Source organism: Prionailurus viverrinus, chromosome A1 (assembly GCF_022837055.1).
Source record: "Prionailurus viverrinus isolate Anna chromosome A1, UM_Priviv_1.0, whole genome shotgun sequence".
Lineage (NCBI taxonomy): Eukaryota > Metazoa > Chordata > Mammalia > Carnivora > Felidae > Prionailurus > Prionailurus viverrinus.
Window position 1 is genome coordinate 172670930 of NC_062561.1, and position 19058 is coordinate 172689987.

Here is a 19058-nt window from a genome sequence, read left to right on the forward strand (position 1 = left end):
GTCTCTGTCAAAAATAAACATTAAACAAATTAAAATAAAATAGAAGTGAACCTCAAAAATATTAATTGTTTCTTTCATGTACTCTCCAAGGTAATAACAACATTCGTCATATTTTGTCTATCTCCTCATCCACAAGTAAGGAGAGTTAACAGCTGGGTTAAGAAGACTTATCATAACAAGGCTTTCATTTTTTAATCAATATTTAAGGGAGACCATTGCTTTAGAATAAGGTATATCCCAACAATGTTTCAGAATGAGAGAATTCTAATATATTTCCTACATGTCTCGCCAAACTTCAACATCCTACTTTTCCAGATGATCTATGCAATTTTGATTATGACTGCACTTGACAATTAAAGTCTGCAAAAGGTTTTGAAGATGAAATGCCATATAATCACTTGATAACAATAACGAAGGTAATGACTATTCCTAGTCTTTTCTTTCCTACTTCCCAATTATAGTTCTGCCTCTTCTACCAAATTCCTCACATTACCAAATGAATTCTTACACAAACCCCATGGGTCTCACTTTGCCCCCCACCTTTACCTGAGGAGTTTTGTTCCTAATAGGACCTTCCTTTATTCCAGTTCTTAACTCATTTCTCATTCACTGGGATAAAGGCCACGTTTAATGCTGAACCTGAGAAAGCCCATGGAGCAAATGTAGAATGAAGCTTCAAGGTAACATGAGCAAGACATGGGCTCCTGAGCTCTGCCTCGTCCCAGCTCTGGGGAAACTGCTCATCTCTGGTCAACTCTCAGATTCTTCACCTACCAAATTATTGCAAAGATCCTTTCTAGTTTTAAAACTCTATGTTTTCTCTATTTGTGTTTTATTTCCAAGCCAGTCAGACACATTGAAACCAACCTCTATTCTTCAGGTATAGCACAATTCTCCAGACAATTGCTTCATATGGCCACTCCATTGCTAATATTAAGCCTGCAGGTCCCAAGTGATGGTGGACTTGTGTTTCTCATCAATTCATTCATTTTTGGATCACCTGCTATAAACCAATCTTCATCTATTTTTTTCAGTAATATTTCTTCCCTTGGGAAATTTGTTGGTTCCAGGCATCTGTCGACATACTCCCCAAAGACCAGCAAGCAAAAAATTCATTTGCTTTTCCCAACCTCCCCCTACCATCAATATATTATTCTGATTTGACGTTAAAGGTATTTCTGTCTCTTCCACTTATTCCTTATGCTCTCCCTACAAAAATGGGCTACCTTTGGTGCAATTTCCCTTTCAAACTCTTTCTGTTTTCCTAATTTTGCAACCTGCTTTGCACTCACTCAGTAATCTGATAGCATTCCTCGGTTGCTACAGCTCAGCACTACCAGAGTCATCTCTGTCAACTTTGATTATGCCCTGGAAGCCCTAAATCGTCCCTATCAAACACCTAAATCTTGACATGACTTATTAAAGTGGAAATCCGTAACCCTTACAATCTGTACCATGGTGAGCATTGTTTTTATTGGCTTTGCATGAACTGCCTTCACCATACCCACAATTTTTACCTTGTTTGCAGCCCTTACCTAAATCAGGGACAGGGCAATAGGGAATGCTTACAAGGAAACCTATTTTCAGGCTATGGGGAAAAAATACCCACTGGTTTAAGCTTGTTATCGTTCAAAACTCATCTTTTTCCTTGGGCACAAAGATAATGAAGTGTTTTTTTTTTTTTTTAATGACTCTAACAACAAGAAAACCCTACCAAAATATTCATCCTCTAGATTTTCCCTACTCAGATGTATCATCCCTGTTACAGTGCCATAGAAGACAGTTTCTTTCTTCTTCCTTTTTTTTCTTTTTAAATTTTTTTAAATGTTTATTTTTGAGATAGAGTATGAGTGGGGAAAGAGCAGAAAGAGGGGGGCAGAGGATCTGAAGCAGGCTCTGTGCTGACAGCAGAGAGCCTGATGTGGGGCTCGAACTCAGGAAGAGCAAGATCATGACCTGAGCCAAAGTCGGAAGTTCAACAGACTGAACTACCGAGGGGCCCCTCTTTTTTTAAAAAAAGCAATAATGTATTCAATATTTAAAACCATTTTACCCCATTATTCAAATACAGACTCTAAAGATATCTAAAAGTGCAAGAAGAAATTCTAACAACACTTGTGGTAGAATCAATTTGTTAGAAACACCAACTTCTCTTTTTTGTTAAAGGGTATCATTTTATATATATATATCAGGGACTTCAGATAAAACTGAACAGTGCTGAATGTTCTCATTAATCTAATAGTATCTGTGTATGTATGCAGGGCACTTTCTACTTTTCAAAGTAGAAAGGATCTTTACAAACCTCTTGACTAAGCTAATGACTAAATAATCCACAGATGCTCCCCAGTGAATGCTCAAAGGACTGCTGATTTTCATCAAGAGCACATAGGATATTTTGCAGACTGGGTTCTTTGAATGTAATGGATATTTTATTAAGCTCAAGGTATTTGAAGGGAAAGCTGGTTTGTGAAAGGTTTCACACTGTAAGTCTACTTCCGAGGTTCTCCTTCAACATACATCCTGGGCAAGTCCAGAGCAAGGCCCATAGGCTCAAACCTATAGAGACAGGCTGGCTGAGACTTCTGATCTCAGGTGCAAGATTCAAAATTCTAACTCATAAAAACAAATATAATCTAATATCCATATAGATCATTAGCTTCATACTGCCTTGTACTTGGTAGGTTCCCAATTTGATAAATTTAGTCCAACTGATTGTTTCATAAATCAGCAGAGCAAAGTAAGCAATCTTTAAAGAAAACTTAAGCATTTTAGTTAACCCTGCCAGTGAAGTGAAGTACCAATTTCATTTGCTAATATCAATCTTTTCTTCATAGTTTAGATCATAATGACCACTTTATAACTGTTTGGGGTTACAAAGACACCCCCTTAAGAATCTGATAAAAGCTACAGACCCTATCACCAGAAAATCATATACTTGGAAACACATAGGGACCTAAAATCTACTAAAACCTATTGATGAATCAGAGGATAAGAAGGTCTGGTCTGAAAACAACCAAATGTGTAAAGGTAGGGTAAGTGGGAGAAAGGAATATGAGACTAAAGAAACGTGGGAAAAGCTGGAGAAAGGGGTGGAAGAGAGCAGAGACAGGCAAAGAAGAGGCCATAATTTCAAAGGTCAGCTATCAGACTACATGGTTCCACCATCAAATTCTCTCATTTCCTAGATTTCATTTATCTTTATAGTGACCCATTCAACAACAAAGATTGGTATACACCCCACTTTAAAGATGAGAAAACTCAGATTTAAATTGGTTTAAAGAGTTGCGCAAGGTCACATACCAGTACAAGACAGAACCGAGACCCTGACCCACATCCTTGGGTTTTTTTCTGACACGTCCCTGGCTCCTACATGGAGACATAACTCAGAGAAGACAAAAGAAAGGAAGAAAGAGTGGAGAGAAGCTAAGAAAAGAAAAGAAAGAAACTGAGTGAGGAAAAATAATATGATAGATTAAAAAGGGAGGTAGGAGGACAGAGATGAAGCTATAAGCAGAGACACTAAGGGGAAAATAAGGCTTTTGTCATCTTAGATGTTATTTAATACTTATTTAGAGAAAGAGAACATGTGCACATGAATGGGGGAGGGGGAGAGAGACAGAGAGAGACAGAGAGAGAGAATCCCAAGCAGGCTCCAAGCTGTCAGTGCAGAGCCCAATGTGGGGCTCAATCCCATGATCCATGAGATCATGACCTGAGCCAAAATCAAGAGTCAGACGTTTAACCAACTGAGCCATGCAGGGACCCCTGTCATCTTATATTTTATAACAACAAACAGTGCCCCAACAAAGGAGTAAAAAACCGTCTTCTCAAATCTCAAAACCTAGAAAAAAACTGTAGGGTACTCATCCAGATTATAAAAATAGTAAAGAAATAACTAAGATGGAAAGGTGTAAAGAAAGACATCAACAGGTCCCCAAAATAAAGGAGGAAGCAGAGCCTTCTCGTGCCATAGGAAATGACGCGGACTGAAAGCCCAGCGTTAACACACAAGTGACAACAGAAACCTCACCTGTCTAGCCTCAGTAACTTTGGACTAGCTCTGGACCCAGAGGAGAGAGAGGATGTGCTTCCCTACAGCTACGTGTTTCTCAAACTGGAATAATCTTTGTTCCTAATATTAGCCTTCCAGAGTTGGTACGAATTATTTTTTCCTTTTTTAAAAAAATTTTTTGTGTTTATTTTTGAGAGAGAGAGAGAGAGAGAGAGAGAGAGAGAGAGAGAGACAGAGCATGAGCAGGGGAGGATCAGAGAGAGAGGGAGACACAGAATTTGAAGCAGGCTCCAGACTCCAAGCTGTCAGCACAGAGCCTGACATGGGGCTCGAACCCACGAATGGTGAGATCATGACCCAAGACAAAGTCAGATGCTTAACCGACTGAGCCACCCAGGCACCTCAAATTTTTTTCTTTTTTTTAACATTTATTTATTTTTGAGAGAGAGGGAGGGAGGGAAAGAGGGAGAGAGGGAGGGAGGGAGGGAGAGAGAGAGAGAGAAAGAGAGAGAGAGAGAGAGAACACAAGAGGGGGAGGGGCAGAGGGAGAGAGGGAGACAGAGAATTGAAGCAGGTTCCGTACTATCAGCACAAAGCCCAATGTGGGCTCAAACCCATGAACTGTGAGATCATGACCTGAGCCAAAGTTGGAAGCTCAAAAGGCTGAGCCACCCAGTTGCCCCTTATTATTTACTTTTAATGGTTGTTAAAAGCCATAAGTACTGCTTTGGGTAAAGCTGATTTATAAATATTGTTTTATTAACTTGTAGTTCTCCTCACACAAAATCAGAGATGTTTAAATTGTTATCCATGGGAACAGCAAAGCAGATTATGCTCCAGTGGGTAGACATTGTAGATAAACTAAACTAAAAAATAACACCCAGTATTTCAATAGAGGGGCTTCAAATCTAATAGGTAAGACTTCTTTATGTTAAAAAAATAATCCAGCAAGAGGTGCCCAGGTGGCTCCATTGGTTAAGCGTCTGACTTCAGCTCAGGTCATGATCTCACACTCCATGAGTTCGAGCCCCGCGTCGGGCTCTGTGCTGACAGCTCAGAACCTGGAACCTGCTTCAGATTCTGTGTCTCCCTCTCCCTACTCCCTCTCCTGCTTGCACTCTATCTCTCTTTCTCTCAAAAATAAATAAACATTTAAAAAAATTAAAAATAAAAAAATAAATAATCCAGCAAGAAGGAGTGACAAAGGGAACAACATCCCCAAAACCACAAAGAATATACACATCTCCAAAAAGTAACCCTGACTCTGCCTGAAGTTCCACTAGACACAGCAGAGGCTTCAAAACATTCAAAAAACATATCTGTACAATCTTTGACTGGCTGTCCCAGGGTACAGTTCCCCCAGGGAGACAGGAAAGTGGGGTGTGTCAAGTGCAGGCTCTGGTTTCAAAGGTAATGAAGTATTGGGGCTGAATTTAGAGAATTTGCTGGCAGGAAGTAGCACATCAGCATGCTCAGGATTCAGTTTGCCCCTTTCTAGGGTTACCAGGTTCCTTTAATAAAAACACAAAGGATGCTACTGAGAGCTTGGTTGTGTCACACTACTGGCTGAGATAAGGCAGGGTAAGGTTGAAGAGATTCATCCTCTCCCCCAAAAAGGAGTCTTTGAACAAGTAGGAAGTCAGACACAAGGAAACAACCCTTCATCACAGACAGAAGACTCAACAGGACTGTCAGTAGGGCTGCAGTTTAAATATTCAGATCTCTGCATCCTGATGTGGAATGAATGGGTTCTGGCAAAATCTAAAAGGCTAATAATTGGACAGAAGGGTTAGCGATAGCATAACATAATGAGGAAACGGCACCCAAAGGCAATACGATGTTTCTGTCCCCCCTTCCTCCCTGCACACTGTCACCTGCTGCACCACTTTCAGGAGAAAATGGAACTAGAAGACATATTTTCCCCTCTGCCTAGTTTTTGCTAGGGTCCTGAGAACTCGACCCTAGACTCCATCTTACACAGACAACAGGCAACTTATGTAACCCTGGGGCAGTACTTCTACTGGCAAAATAAATGAGTTGGAAAGGCTTTGGGTCAGAGTGTGTTTGAAAGTGATTTCTCATTAATACCTTACAGAGTATAATGGCATGTCAACATTCAGAGCCACCACCACTCTAGAATACACTACTAAACACACTAGAAAGAAAGCCAATCTACAAAATCACTCATGGAAGGCAAAGGGAGAAACTCGTGAGGGAGAAAACACCTATGAGGAATATTAAAGCTGCTCCAACTAGATCAGGAATGGAATATTTAAGGACTTGTTGGCAACTTTTACAGGGTATTTCATTTGTAACAGCAAATGTCACCATGAGCACTTTGGGTCCCAAAAGACATTTTTTTTAATGTTTATTTATTTTTGAGAGGGGAGGGAGGGGCAGAGAGAGAGAGAGAGAGAGGGAGACAGAGGATCTAAAGCAGGCCCTGTGCTAACAGCACAGAGCCCAATGCGGAGCTAGAACTCATAAACGGCGAGATCATGACCTGAGCCCAAGTTGGACACTTAACCGATTGAGCCACCCAGGTGCCCCCAAAAGACAATTTTTTTTAACAGGTCACCTTCTGAGAAGTTGAGACCAGGGCATCTATGAGCATAACTTAGAATACAACAAGCAAAACAAATAAATTTGTTAAGATACTGGCTTGATCATAAGTACAAATAGGAGGAAAATCTGTTTTTTTGTTTTTTGCTATGTTTTGTGTTGTTTATGCAGATACTGAATTTCAGAGTAGGAAGAAGTCACCTGAGGGAAAGCTACCCTCCACACTTGGGCTTTTGCAGATGAAGAAACCATAATCATTTCCTTGAGAAGGGTGTCATAACACACTGAGATGTTACCTCTATCTAGTGTGACTCCAGCCCCTAAGAAGGTTCCACAGAGAAAACTTTCCTAAGAAAACGATCCGCTCTTACAATGCTGTCTGGGCTATTATGACACAGGCTTTAGAGTTAGGCAGGACAATTCAGTGTGTGCCAAGCACGAGGGCTTCAAGTACTAAAGAAAGACCTTAGGGATTATCTCCTCTGACTTCCTCACTTTACACAAGGGAAAAAGACGACCCAGAAAAGTAAAGCAACCAGGCCAGAGCTCCCCATGAGGTGGGAATGAGTTTCCTAGTGGTGGCACTACTAACATTTTTTGGACCAGATACGTCTTGGGTGGGAGAGGGCTGTCCTGTGCATTGCAGGATATTTAGTAGCTCCCCTGGCCAATAGCAATCCCCCCACCCAACTGCGACAATCAAAAGTGTCTCAAAACATTGCTGAATGTCCTCAGAGAGTGGAAGGGCAGGACAAAATTGCCCCCAGTTGGGAACCACTGGGTTAGAAGCTGGGACAACCAGAAACCAAATCCCTCTCTTTCCTCATATGGTGCTCTTTCACTATGTGAACACTTCTTGTTCAATAAATACTTTGGGAATAGGGAGAACTGATTAAGGCATTAAGCTATCACTAATACTGAGTACATGTTAAATGATATTATTAACAAGCTCTTAAGAATGAGCCTTTAAATAGCAGTCTTAAAGATATGAACTAAATACATTTATCCATCTAATTGTATGTTCCTGACATGAATATAAATGCATATTTTCATGTACATCTATGAAACAATGAGTCTCTCCATTTTGGCTGGGCAAAATATGGTAATGTCAGTTAAAAGATACTTCAGGGAGGGGTGCCTGGGTGGCTCAGTCGGTTAAGCGGCCGACTTCGGCTCAGGTCATGATCTCGCGGTCCGTGAGTTGGAGCCCCGCGTCGGGCTCTGTGCTGACAGCTCAGAGCCTGGAGCCTGTTTCAGATTCTGTGTCTCCCTCTCGCTGACCCTCCCCTGTTCATGCTCTGTCTCTCTCTGTGTCAAAAATAAATAAAATGTTAAAAAAAAATTAAAAAAAAAAAAGATACTTCAGGGAGAAATTCCTCTAAAAATGGCAAAATTTCTTACCATCCTTAAACAAACTCACTACACATTGCACCTAAATATAGATCATCTTTTTTTTTTTAATTAACAAGAAGAGACCCTGATTGCCAAGTTATTTAATCATCTTATTATAAAGATCAGACGCTCAGTTCAAAGAGCTGCAGTTTCCTAAAATAGTGCTTCAAAACAGTGCCAGATTCCTTATTAAACACAGAGGAGAAAATCAGGCTTAAAAATAGAGGATGCACAGCTTCTACCACCAGCAGCCACCTCTGATTTTGGAGTTCCAGATAACTACGGTTTCAGATATTACCTGTTTCTCTTTTTCCGGTGTTCTCTATTAGAATTTTCTGATTCACTACCACTGCTCGTGTTACAGCGTGAGCGTGACCTGAGGACAAAATGAGAAGAACAAAAGAAAAAAAACCCACATTTATGACAAATAAAAAAATTTCAGGAAGGTTCATATTGGTTCTTTGGAATGACTTTTGCAGTGAAATGACTAAGCCAAACATAAGTAGCTGTATCATCCCTCCCTCAGTCAGTGTTACTCAATTCAGTAAGACAGCCGAATGAGTCTACAGACATGTGAAAGCAGATGAAGGCAAATATCACCATGCTCCCCAAAAAGACCACAAAATCAAGCACTTCCAACAGAACTCTGACACGGCAAAGCTCTAAGTCCCTGTGGTAGACTAACTATGGATACAAAGTCCTGTCACATCCCCCACCCATCGACAGAGGTAGAGTCTATTTCCCCTCCCTTTGAATTAGCCCTGGCCCTGTGACTGACTTCATCAACAGAATGACATGGAAGGGATACTCTGCCAGCTCCAGGACTATCTCTTAACAGGGCTGGTAGCTCCTGCTTCCTCCCGGCTGCCATCTCAAGAAGCCTAGACCAGCCAGGGAGAGAGACCATAGAGAGAAAGAAGCCCCAGGCCTCCTACCATTCCGCCAAGACAAAAGACATGAGAGAGAAAGGCCTCTTGAATATTCCAGTCCTAGCTGCCATCTGACAGCAGCTTCATGTGAGACTAGTGAAACCAACCTGTTCATCAACAGAATCATATAACATATATATGGTTGTTGCTTTAAGCCACTAAGTTTTGGGGTGGTTTTAATACAGCAATAGATAACGAAGAGAGTTCCTCTGAGATACAATGAAGCAGAAAAAAAGAGAAATTGCTAAGGATGCTACAGAAGGTAAGACTGAGAAACAACTGAAGCCAAAAGTGGCATTTGAAAGTCAATTTTTTGATCATAGCCTTAAAGTAGCCACTAATAAAATCATAACGACAACAACAAAAAAATCCCCGTTCTTGCTTCAACTCTGAGTAGTGCTAATCCTTCCTCCCTCTCCCTGACCCTCCTTCCATTTTTACTTTTTTACCTCCTCCTTTGCTTTAGATCTGAGTCTTCACCACTGTTATGGGCTTTCCTATAGAAAACAAATAAATGAAGATATTAAAGAAAATAGAAAGTGATCAGTTGGCTAAGGAAAACACAGCAAAATGAGTTTCACTTCAGTTAATGCATCTCAGTTTTGTATTCTTTCATTCACCAAATATTTAAATCACACAATACACCCAGTCCCAGAAGTAGAACAGAACACTGGCCTCAAAAAGCCAGCAACCTAACAGAGGTTGCAGACAGTCTACAAACAACAATGCACAACACATCTGTTAAATTCTATTCATCTGAAGCTAGGGTTGTCTGCAGTTCCTAGGTCTGTAATCTGCCCAGTCAAGTTCTGCCATAATCTAAATGACGTCAGCTCTCACTTACATGTCCTTTCCAACACCCTGGCCCGTGACCAAGTCCCTTGACCATTTTTCGGATGATCTCTTTACGATAACTCAGCAATCCACATCATGGCCACACTTTGGACATTATCATCTATAACCACCTCCAAACTTTGGTCTGTGACCACAATCTCTTCCCCTTCCTGTTTATACCTCTGAACAGCTTTGATGGGGCCTCCTGGTTAAACATGCAGGCATCGAGCCAGACAACCTGAACGTGACTCCCATCTCCTCCACTGAGGAGTTGTGTAATTTTTACTTCTCTACTAAGTGCTTTAGTTTTAATGGAACCTCCCACAAGAGTTGTTATGAGGATAAAATGAGTTAATACATTTAAAATGCACAGAGTAGGACCTGACTCACTGAAGCACCCAGTAAACGTTAGCTGTTATTATTATTGCTTTTTTCCACTACTTCCATTCTACCTTTCTTTGATCTCAATAGGACCGTTTGTTTATTGACCTTGCTACTTTCCGTCAGCTTTTCTTGGCCTTCTTCCTGACTCAACTGAGATTTCCCTCATTTCGATAACATGTGTGCCAAGACCCAGAACTTCCTCCAACTCTCTGTTTTTGGTTCAGCCTTTTGGGCAAGATCCCATTCATGGGTAAATCAAACTATCCAGGTCCTCTAAGCCAGCCTTCAACAGCTAGCTGAGCAGTGCTGGAGGGAGTTACACAAAAGGGCATATTAGTTACACTACAAATCCATGTTCATAAACTTCAGGTGAATCCACAACATCCTAACGCCTTTCTATGATCTAAATACTCTCTCTCTGCAAAGCAGTTTCAAACCCTTTTTACCTTGTAACCCTCTGATACACTGGTCCCTCTGCATCGGCAGTTGACTTTGTTCTCTCCTTCCAAAGGCAAAAGTAGCCATCAGATGGCAACTCTTTCATCTTCCTGTTACCAAAAATAAAAAATGCCTACATCTTCCTCTGTTATTTACAGATCTGTCCTCACAACTAAGGTCAGTCTCTCCACCTGTGTTGTGTGGGTCCTATCACCTCTTAACTTCTCAATGACTTTCAGTAACTACTGTCTTATCCCTGACTTGTCCTTATGGAAAATTCTTTTACCAGCTTTTCACGTTATCAAGTTTCTACTATTTAAACACGCACACATCTACTTGACTCCACATCCCCCTTCATCTTTTTCCCAGTCTATCCTCTCTCCTCCAAAGCACCAAACTTCTTAAGAGAGGTGCCTAAGCTCCTTATCTCTGTTCCTTAACCCTTTATTACATGTGCCTTCACACTCTGATGGGCAGACATGGCTCATGCCACATTCCCCCATTTCTTAAAAATACATATATCAAACAACATAATGTTGAGAGGTCTCTGTCCTTATATCAAAATTTTCAATAATTTTTATTTAGTATAAACACAACTATATATATGTTCACAGATTATCTATACAGTGTTTAAGGAATACAATTCCATTCTTGTATTGGTTTTACAATTATTTTAAGAGACAATAATTGCCTGGTTTTCTATGTACATATCATTTCCTTAGTTTTCCTTATTCTTATCACTAATTCTTCACCTAAACTCTGAGAGCTACAAAACTCTTCCTGAGATGTATGAACACTTAGGACATCTTCCCTGGACCCCTGTGCTCTCCTGCTCACATCCGGATGCTCTATTCCCTAGTACTGCTGCAGAAATATCACTCTGATTACTCTCTTCACTAAAATCCAGGGAATTCTTTCTGCTTCTTTGTAATGGACCCCCTATTTCTAGTTGCCATGACTCCTTGTCTTGTTTTTGGAGAACATATCTTTCAGTTGTTAACAAAGAAAGTCTGCATGTCAGGTACATATTTTTTTTTTTTTTAGAATTGGAATTTCTCAAAATATCTTTATTTGACTATGTAATTATAGTTTATCTGGGCTTAAAATCCTAAATTTAAAAGAACGTCCCCTCAGCATTTTGAAGGCAATGCTTATCTTCTTTCTCTGATATTGCTGTTAATGAGCCCAATGTCACCATTCTGATTTGTCAACATTTGTGCATGAACTTTTTTCTCATAATCCTCCCTCCTTCCAACTTTTACAAAACCTCTCTTAACCTATAATGCTTTAAAATTTAATGATAATGGATCTTGGAATAGATCTAATTTTCTAATCTATTATGCCAAATGTCCAGTAGCTTCTCTCTATAAAGTTTGATTATTCAGTCTGGGATATGTTATACTTTGTTATACTTATACTACTTCTTTAATAGTTTCCTCTCCTGCATTTTCTTTTTTTTCTCCCTAGAAATTTCATTAGTCAAATGTTTGATATCTAGGTTCGATCATTTTTATCCTTATTTCCACATATCTGTTTTGTTTTTGTTCTGCTTTGGGGATGATTTCCTTAACTTTACCTTCCAAACCTTCTACTGATTATTTTAAATTCTGCCACAGGAATATGAAGTCTAAGAATTCCCACTTGTTCTTCTCATATCAAAATTTTCTTTTTCCTAAAGATAATTATACTTCTAAGACATTTTCTTTCTTAAATCGTCTCTATTTCCCGTGAGTATATACACATGCTCCTTACTCTGACTCTGTCTTTCCAAACAGAAGCAATCCTCAAATGCCAAGTGATGATGGCTCTCTCCTCATATTTAAGAATTAAGCACTAAAAACTCTGGAACCCTCTGGATGGTGCAGAGCATGTTAACTGATGGCTTCACTGTGGTGTGGAGCAAAGTAATATGGGTAATCTCAACCATTTCACTGGAGGATCCCTTGAAAGTTGGTATCTGTAGGTCTTTTGGATCTTGGATCTGTCTTTCATACAGCAAGAGTCTCTGATCTCATGCTTGGGAGGTACAAACCTGGCGTCTAGCATTCTGGGAATAAAGAGGGAAGGTACCTCTTTAGTAAGCAGATTTTCACTCTTTTGACTTTTCCTATGGCCACAATTTCTCTTTTCTCTTAAAGCAATTTCCTTTGAAGGTAACTCTCTTCAACTAAGCCAAATAAATGCTGGAGTTTCCCTCAGCTCTGTCACTGGCTTGGTGTCTGCATTCTATCTATAGTATCTATCTAGACAACCTCGTCTCTGTTTCATATTTCAATTTACATCTTTAAGAAATTTACCTTTTAGCCGACAGCCAATCTATCTCCAGACTTCTACCCAACAATCCATGTGAATCCTGCACTTAAACTTCTCAAAAATACCAGAAATTCTACGTATCAAAAACCAAACTCACAGTTGTCCTTTTCAAGCCTGTAATGTCCCAGTGACTGTTATTTCAGTGCATCACACTTTAAGTCTGGATTTCATTCCTCACATCTATCACTCCTTCACCCCTCATATCGATCCTCCCAACCCTCCCGATGGGTCTCAAAACCACCCACTTCCTTAAATCTTCACATCACCATCTTGGCCCAAGTTCCCATTAGCCTTCACCAGGGCTTGCACAGTAGCCTGCTGCCAGGCTCTCTCTTTCCACTACTGCCCTCATCCACCCTTGCTCCATAGGACAAGAAAGCTCATCTTTACGTGATACCAATGTGATCTTGTTATAACCCCCTTCTAAAACCTACTGGTCTAACAACCCACATCCTCAACAAGGCTCAGGTGTCCTAGGAGGTGTTTTCTCTCTGGACTCATTTCTAACACATTTCTGTTCACTCTTTATGCTTGAGCAACACTAGCAGCCAGTAAGCCTTCTCATGAATGTTCCCCACTCCCTTCCAGAGGCTTCCAAAGCTTCCGTGCATGCTAACTCCTCCAGCTCTCTTTGCCTACTCTTGTCTCATATTCCAGTTCAAAAATCCAGCCTCTGGGAACCTTTCCCTGGCCTCCCTGACTCATCAACTCAGCAAAACTTCCCCTAATAGTCCTGGTTATACAGGTATTTGGATGATCAAAGTTATCAAGTGGTTACTCTTGGGACACGTGTACTTTTCCGTATGCATGTTAGGTTTCAATAAAAAGTTTTCTAAAATACCCCAAAGCACCACATAACTCTCCGTCAAGAATATATAAAAGTCTGAAGTGCACATGCATTTATATGATTCACATATTTCTTTCTCAACAAACTGTAAACTCCCAAAGCGCAGGGACTCTCTTGGGTGATATTTAACACAGTGCCTACATAAAGTAGGCACTCAATAAATATTTCTGAGTGTAAAGATGGATAGGGGTGAAAACTGTATTGTCAGAAGGCTGGCTTTCTTTTCCTAGAACAGGAACATTTAAAGCAGGCTTCAGGATCTCCATGAACCATGAAAATTACATGAAAGTGTGTACGTATATCTAATTATGTACTTTTTCCCCCTTAGGAATGATCCAACGTTTCATTAGATTCTCAGAGTCCTCTCACCCAAAAAAGGTTAAGGGTCAGTGTTCTAACCTCATCCAGAATTTGACAGATGTACTCATCTAATGACAAACAACTGGAAAAATATAAAATTTTGATATCTTCTATAAAACATGTTATTCTGGCATCCATTACAAAATAGAATAACAGAATCCCGTTATTAAATTTAAGTTCTTGAGATTCTTCTATGCTTTTCACAAATCTCAGTTTTAAATGCCAGAGTTACTCTAGCCATGTAAGGATTTGTGCCCAGGGGCAAGGTAAATATCTGTGAAGATAAAACAAGACTGACAAGGACAGGGACACTCAGAGGGCATTTTACAGTGGAAAGAAACAAAGAATGAGCTTTAGCTCTTCTTTGCCCACATGTAGCAATGGCTAGTCTCAAAACATACATGCCCAATAAAAGACCTTTCAAGTGATACACATAACTGGACAGAAGGCTCTACAGCCGCTCGGACAACAAGATTCTCTTCCCTATGAATCAAAACAGTCTTTCCCCTGGACTGTGTCAATGAAAGGACCCTGTATCCACTCACCACAATTACTTGTCTGTACCTCACAGGAAGCCAACAGAAAATGTATCTCAATATAGAAGTCATTAAGTCTAGATTTCAGAATGTATATACTCCAGACTATTGCAAGCAATTAGTTTGAGGAAAAAAATGTAAATTTTGGTATATTTTAGCCAAACTTGATAAATTCATTTCCAAGTGTGTTAAAATCAAAATGGCCATCTGCTCAACATGTACAATAATTTTATACAGGGAATGCTGTCAAAGTACACTAGCAATTAAGGACGAAAAACTATACAAACCTGTGTCTTTAACAATAATCATGCAGTGCCAAATTCTTAATATATTTAGTAGTTCTCACTACCCATGCCCTCTCAAAACACAGAGGCACTCTAAAGTATCTCCCAGTGGTATTGCCTTGGTTTTAAGTGTTGTCCATGTTGAACCAATCCTTAATAGGGAAATCTTTCCTCCTGCTTTACTTAAATGATGATTAATATCACTGCCTTTTTCAGACATACAGATCTGTATCCAAACCCAGGTGTGTCACAAAGGACAGCTACCTTACCTCCCCCTAGCCTCTGTTTTCTCATCTGGGCCAGGTATTTTCCATTGATACTTAGCCCATCCAAACCCATCAATAATCTCCCTTGTTTTGTCAAGACTAGAAGCCTGAGGGGCACCTGGGTGGCTCAGTTGGTTAAGCATCTAGCCTCGGCTCACGTCATGATCTCATGGTTCGTGAGTTTGAGACCCACATCAGGCTCTGTGCTGACAGCTCAGAGCCTGGAGCCTGCTCCGGATTCTGTGTCTCCCTCTCTCCCCAACCCTCCCCTGCTCTCACTCGGTCTCTCTCTCTCAAAAATAAATAAACATCAGGGGCGCCTGGGTGGCTCAGTCGGTTAAGCATCTGACTTCAGCTCAGGTCATGATCTCACAGTCCGTGAGTTCGAGCCCCACGTCGGGCTCTGTGCTGACAGCTCAGAGCCTGGAGCCTGCTTCAGATTCTGTGTCTCCCTTTCTCTCTGCCCCTCCCCTGCTCATGCTCTGTCTCCTTCTATCTCAAAAATAAATAAAACATTTAAATAAATAAACAAACAAACATTAAAAAAAAAAGACTAGAAGCCTGAAAACTATTTTCCCAGACTCCTTTGCCAGCTGGGTTCCACTTAGAGAGACACCCAAGTGAGATCTGGAGGCAGGTATGCTTCTGACATCCCTGTGCATTCACGCTTGCACTCCTGAGCAGTGGGAGCCCCATAGCATTAGCTACAGCAGTGGCACCTCTAGCAGGGGCAGCAACAGCAGTTGCTACAGTAGTGGTGCCCACAACAGCATGAGCAACGAGCACAGATTCATGAAGGCCAGCTCAAAGGTGGACACAGTTTTTGATCTCCAAGTAATACCCCACTCTCCTTTAATCCTGTCAGCCCAGGGGCAGTATAGCATCCGTATCTCAGGGGTGCACCCTCCCTGCCTTTTGTTCCTTCAATGCTTCTCACACTTGTGTGCAATTCCCCACATTAATCCCTCTCTGCTGGCAATGCCTAGTGACTGATACATATGCCCATTTCTATAGGGTTATTACAAGGATCAGATAATATGCAGCAAGCAATTTTGCTCAGTACTTGGACCATGATAAATGCCAACTATTATTCCTTTATTCTATCTAATCACTGGTGGTCATGATTTAGCTCTGCCTTTCCTACCTAGTAGGTGAAAGTGTTATTGACCTTTGTCTCCTTAACCACCTAAAGATTTCATTGAAGCCGGACCTGGTTTGAGAAAGCTGGGGAACAAGACTCTGGGAAACTGGCAGAAGTGGAAGGAAATCAAATGGGATGAACTAGCAAGTATCAACAAGGGCACAGAATAAAGAAGGTCTTCTGCTTTCCAGATCCATGGTGATCATGATGGTTATCTGAGAACATGACCTGAACTTCCCGTAAGTATAAAATACCAGTATGCAGGCACTCAAAGTGAAACACAGTCTCTGTGATGTAGGAATGAAATGAATTTCACTGGTTAGTCATTTCTAGGTCTTTTCTCAGACCTGTTACATTGCCCAGCCTGCTTTTCAGAGAGTCCAAAACTTCTAGATATGGACTTTCTTTTTCTTAATGAAGTACACACAAATATAATCACAAAAACAACCTGACCTGCTGGGTAAAATGTAACAGCATCCATTTTCTCTGTGTTTGGAAAGGGGCTTTGTTAAAATTTACACAACAACATCAGTCTGGAAAACAGAGCACCAAGCCTCAGCTAAGATCTACCTATAAACGTAATTTTGTCCTCTCAGGTCAGAACATTTAGTATCTTTTATATATTAAAATAATCATTAATATATATTATATATGTTATATATTTATACATACCATATAATATATTGTTAAAATACGTACATAATATATATTTTTTTAACTTATCAGTCTTAATAGCAATACAGAAAGCAAGTTCCTATCAGTATTTTATGAAATTATTCTCTGAAACTCTGTTTAAAAAGAATTGCTTTTATCTCAATAGAACATAAGCTTTCTGTTATCCTGAGGAGACCGTCATGATATTATGAGAATAACTTGTGGTAAAAAAGTAACTGGGACCCAGACTTCCTGTTGAAAACTAAAAATCAAGTGGTAATGTTCAGCTCACCTCCTCCTTGTCGGCTGTACAGAGTCATCGCTCCCACAGGAGGGGTTTCGGCGACGCGAGGAGGGGAACTTCGGGGATTTCATGCGGTCACTGGGAGAGTTGTAGAGTCCGCTGGAGTGGGAGAGGAATGGTCAACAATGCTCGAAGAGGGCTTGGAGGAGCAGACACCCCGGCCCAGATCTACACAAGTATTCATACTCTCAGGGGAATACTGGATCAAGGGCATCCAGCTCTCTTTGCTGACCAGATTTATTCAAAGAAAAGAGAGGTAAGGGGCACCTGGGTGGCTCAGTAGGTTAAGCATCTGACTTTGGCTCAGGTCATGATCTTACAGCCAAGAGTTTGAGCCCCGTGTCAGGTTATCTGCTGACAGCACAGAGCCAGCTTGAGATTCTCTCTCTCCCTCTCTCTCTCTGCCCCTCCCCTGCTCTCGCATGTGCTCTCTCTCAAAATAAATAAAATAAAATAAAGTAAAATACAAATAAAAGAGGGGAAATTATCATTAGTATGTCATTTGGAGTTCAGAAATATACTCTCTTATTCTAAACCATCATAATGACCTTTCAAGCAGTTTCTTAATACACACTGCTTTCTCTTCCTATCTTTCCAGGAGAAAGTTTCATGTTAGGATATATCCTGTTGATTTCTACTTCAGAAGTTCCCAGTCATGCTGATTTAGGAATCTGACTGCCATGTCCATAGCTAGTAATACCCAGCCACAAATCAGTTGGATTCCCTTATTTAATGAGCTGCAATTGCTAATCCCACTTCAACTGTTCTCCTTCAGAAAAACAATGATTCTCTTTACCTCTGGGGGCCATTTTCTTCCCATGGTGCATGAGATTTGTTTCTTTGGATATCAGGGCTGTTCTCATTCTTTGCTTTCTTAAAGCTTTAATTTAAAAAAAAAGAAAAGAAAAGAAAAGAAATTAACTAGAGAATAAATGGGAGTTAACTTACTTCTTCAGTGAAATTGTTTAACAAAATGTTTTAAAATGTAGTCTTTAAAAAAATATTTTAACGTTTATTTATTTTTGAGAGAGAGAGAGAGACAGAGACAGAGCACAAGTGAGGAAAGGATAGAGAGAGAGGGAGACACAGAATCCAAAGCTCAGGCTCTAAGGCTCTGAGCTGTCCCCACAGAGCCTGACACAGGGCTCAAACCCATGAACCATGAGACCATGACTTGAGCCAAAGTTGGATGCTTAACCAACTGGTCCACCAGACAACCCTAAAATGTGTTTTGTTTATACTCATGACTCATTCCAAAAATGGGGTGCCTGGGTGACTCAGTTAAGCATCCAAGTTTGGCTCAGGTCATGATCTCGTGGTTCGTGAGTTCAAGCCCTGCATCGGGCCTTGTGTTGACAGCTTGCCTCGGATTGTGCCTCCCTCTCTGCCCTCCCCGCCTGTGCGCTCTCACATGCATTCTGTCTCAATAAATAAATAAATAAATAAATAAATAAATAAATAAATAAATATTTTTCAAAAAGAATACGAAGTGGCGGCCTAAAAAAATTCATGTCTCCAGCAAGTACTTTTGGGTCTCCCCTCCACCTTTTTTTCTAGTATTACTGCTTTAAGTCAACAAAAGCCAGGTCATCCACTGTTAAGGAACTTTAAGGAGAGTCTACCTGAAGGAAGCTAGGGCAAGTGTTAAGGCAAGAAAAGAAGAAAGCTGAAAAGGAAGGAAAGCTGGGGTATTGGGGCTCATGGGGCTTACTGCCTCTTTTCAGCTCTGCACGTGGGTCTAAATCTATGCAGGTTGGTCAGCTCTGGACAGGCTCACGGTACCCAAATTGACCTTTCCCAGT

General features: G+C 40.6%; 1 protein-coding gene across 4 annotated transcripts in view; it reads right to left on the reverse strand.

Annotated features, from left to right (window-relative positions):
* EPB41L4A (erythrocyte membrane protein band 4.1 like 4A) overlaps nucleotides 1-19058 on the reverse strand; it is a 261867-nt gene that overhangs the window by 27902 nt on the left and 214907 nt on the right. For 3 of the 4 annotated variants that reach the window (XM_047824657.1, XM_047824507.1, XM_047824424.1), the window contains exons 15-18: nucleotides 18053-18136; nucleotides 17245-17355; nucleotides 9345-9392; nucleotides 8265-8342 (exon numbers count right to left, since the gene is read on the reverse strand). In XM_047824657.1, coding sequence (XP_047680613.1) covers nucleotides 8265-8342; nucleotides 9345-9392; nucleotides 17245-17355; nucleotides 18053-18136 — 321 coding nt within the window. The remainder of the gene's footprint in view (nucleotides 1-8264; nucleotides 8343-9344; nucleotides 9393-17244; nucleotides 17356-18052; nucleotides 18137-19058) is intronic. The other variant, XM_047824580.1, reaches the window with a different exon arrangement.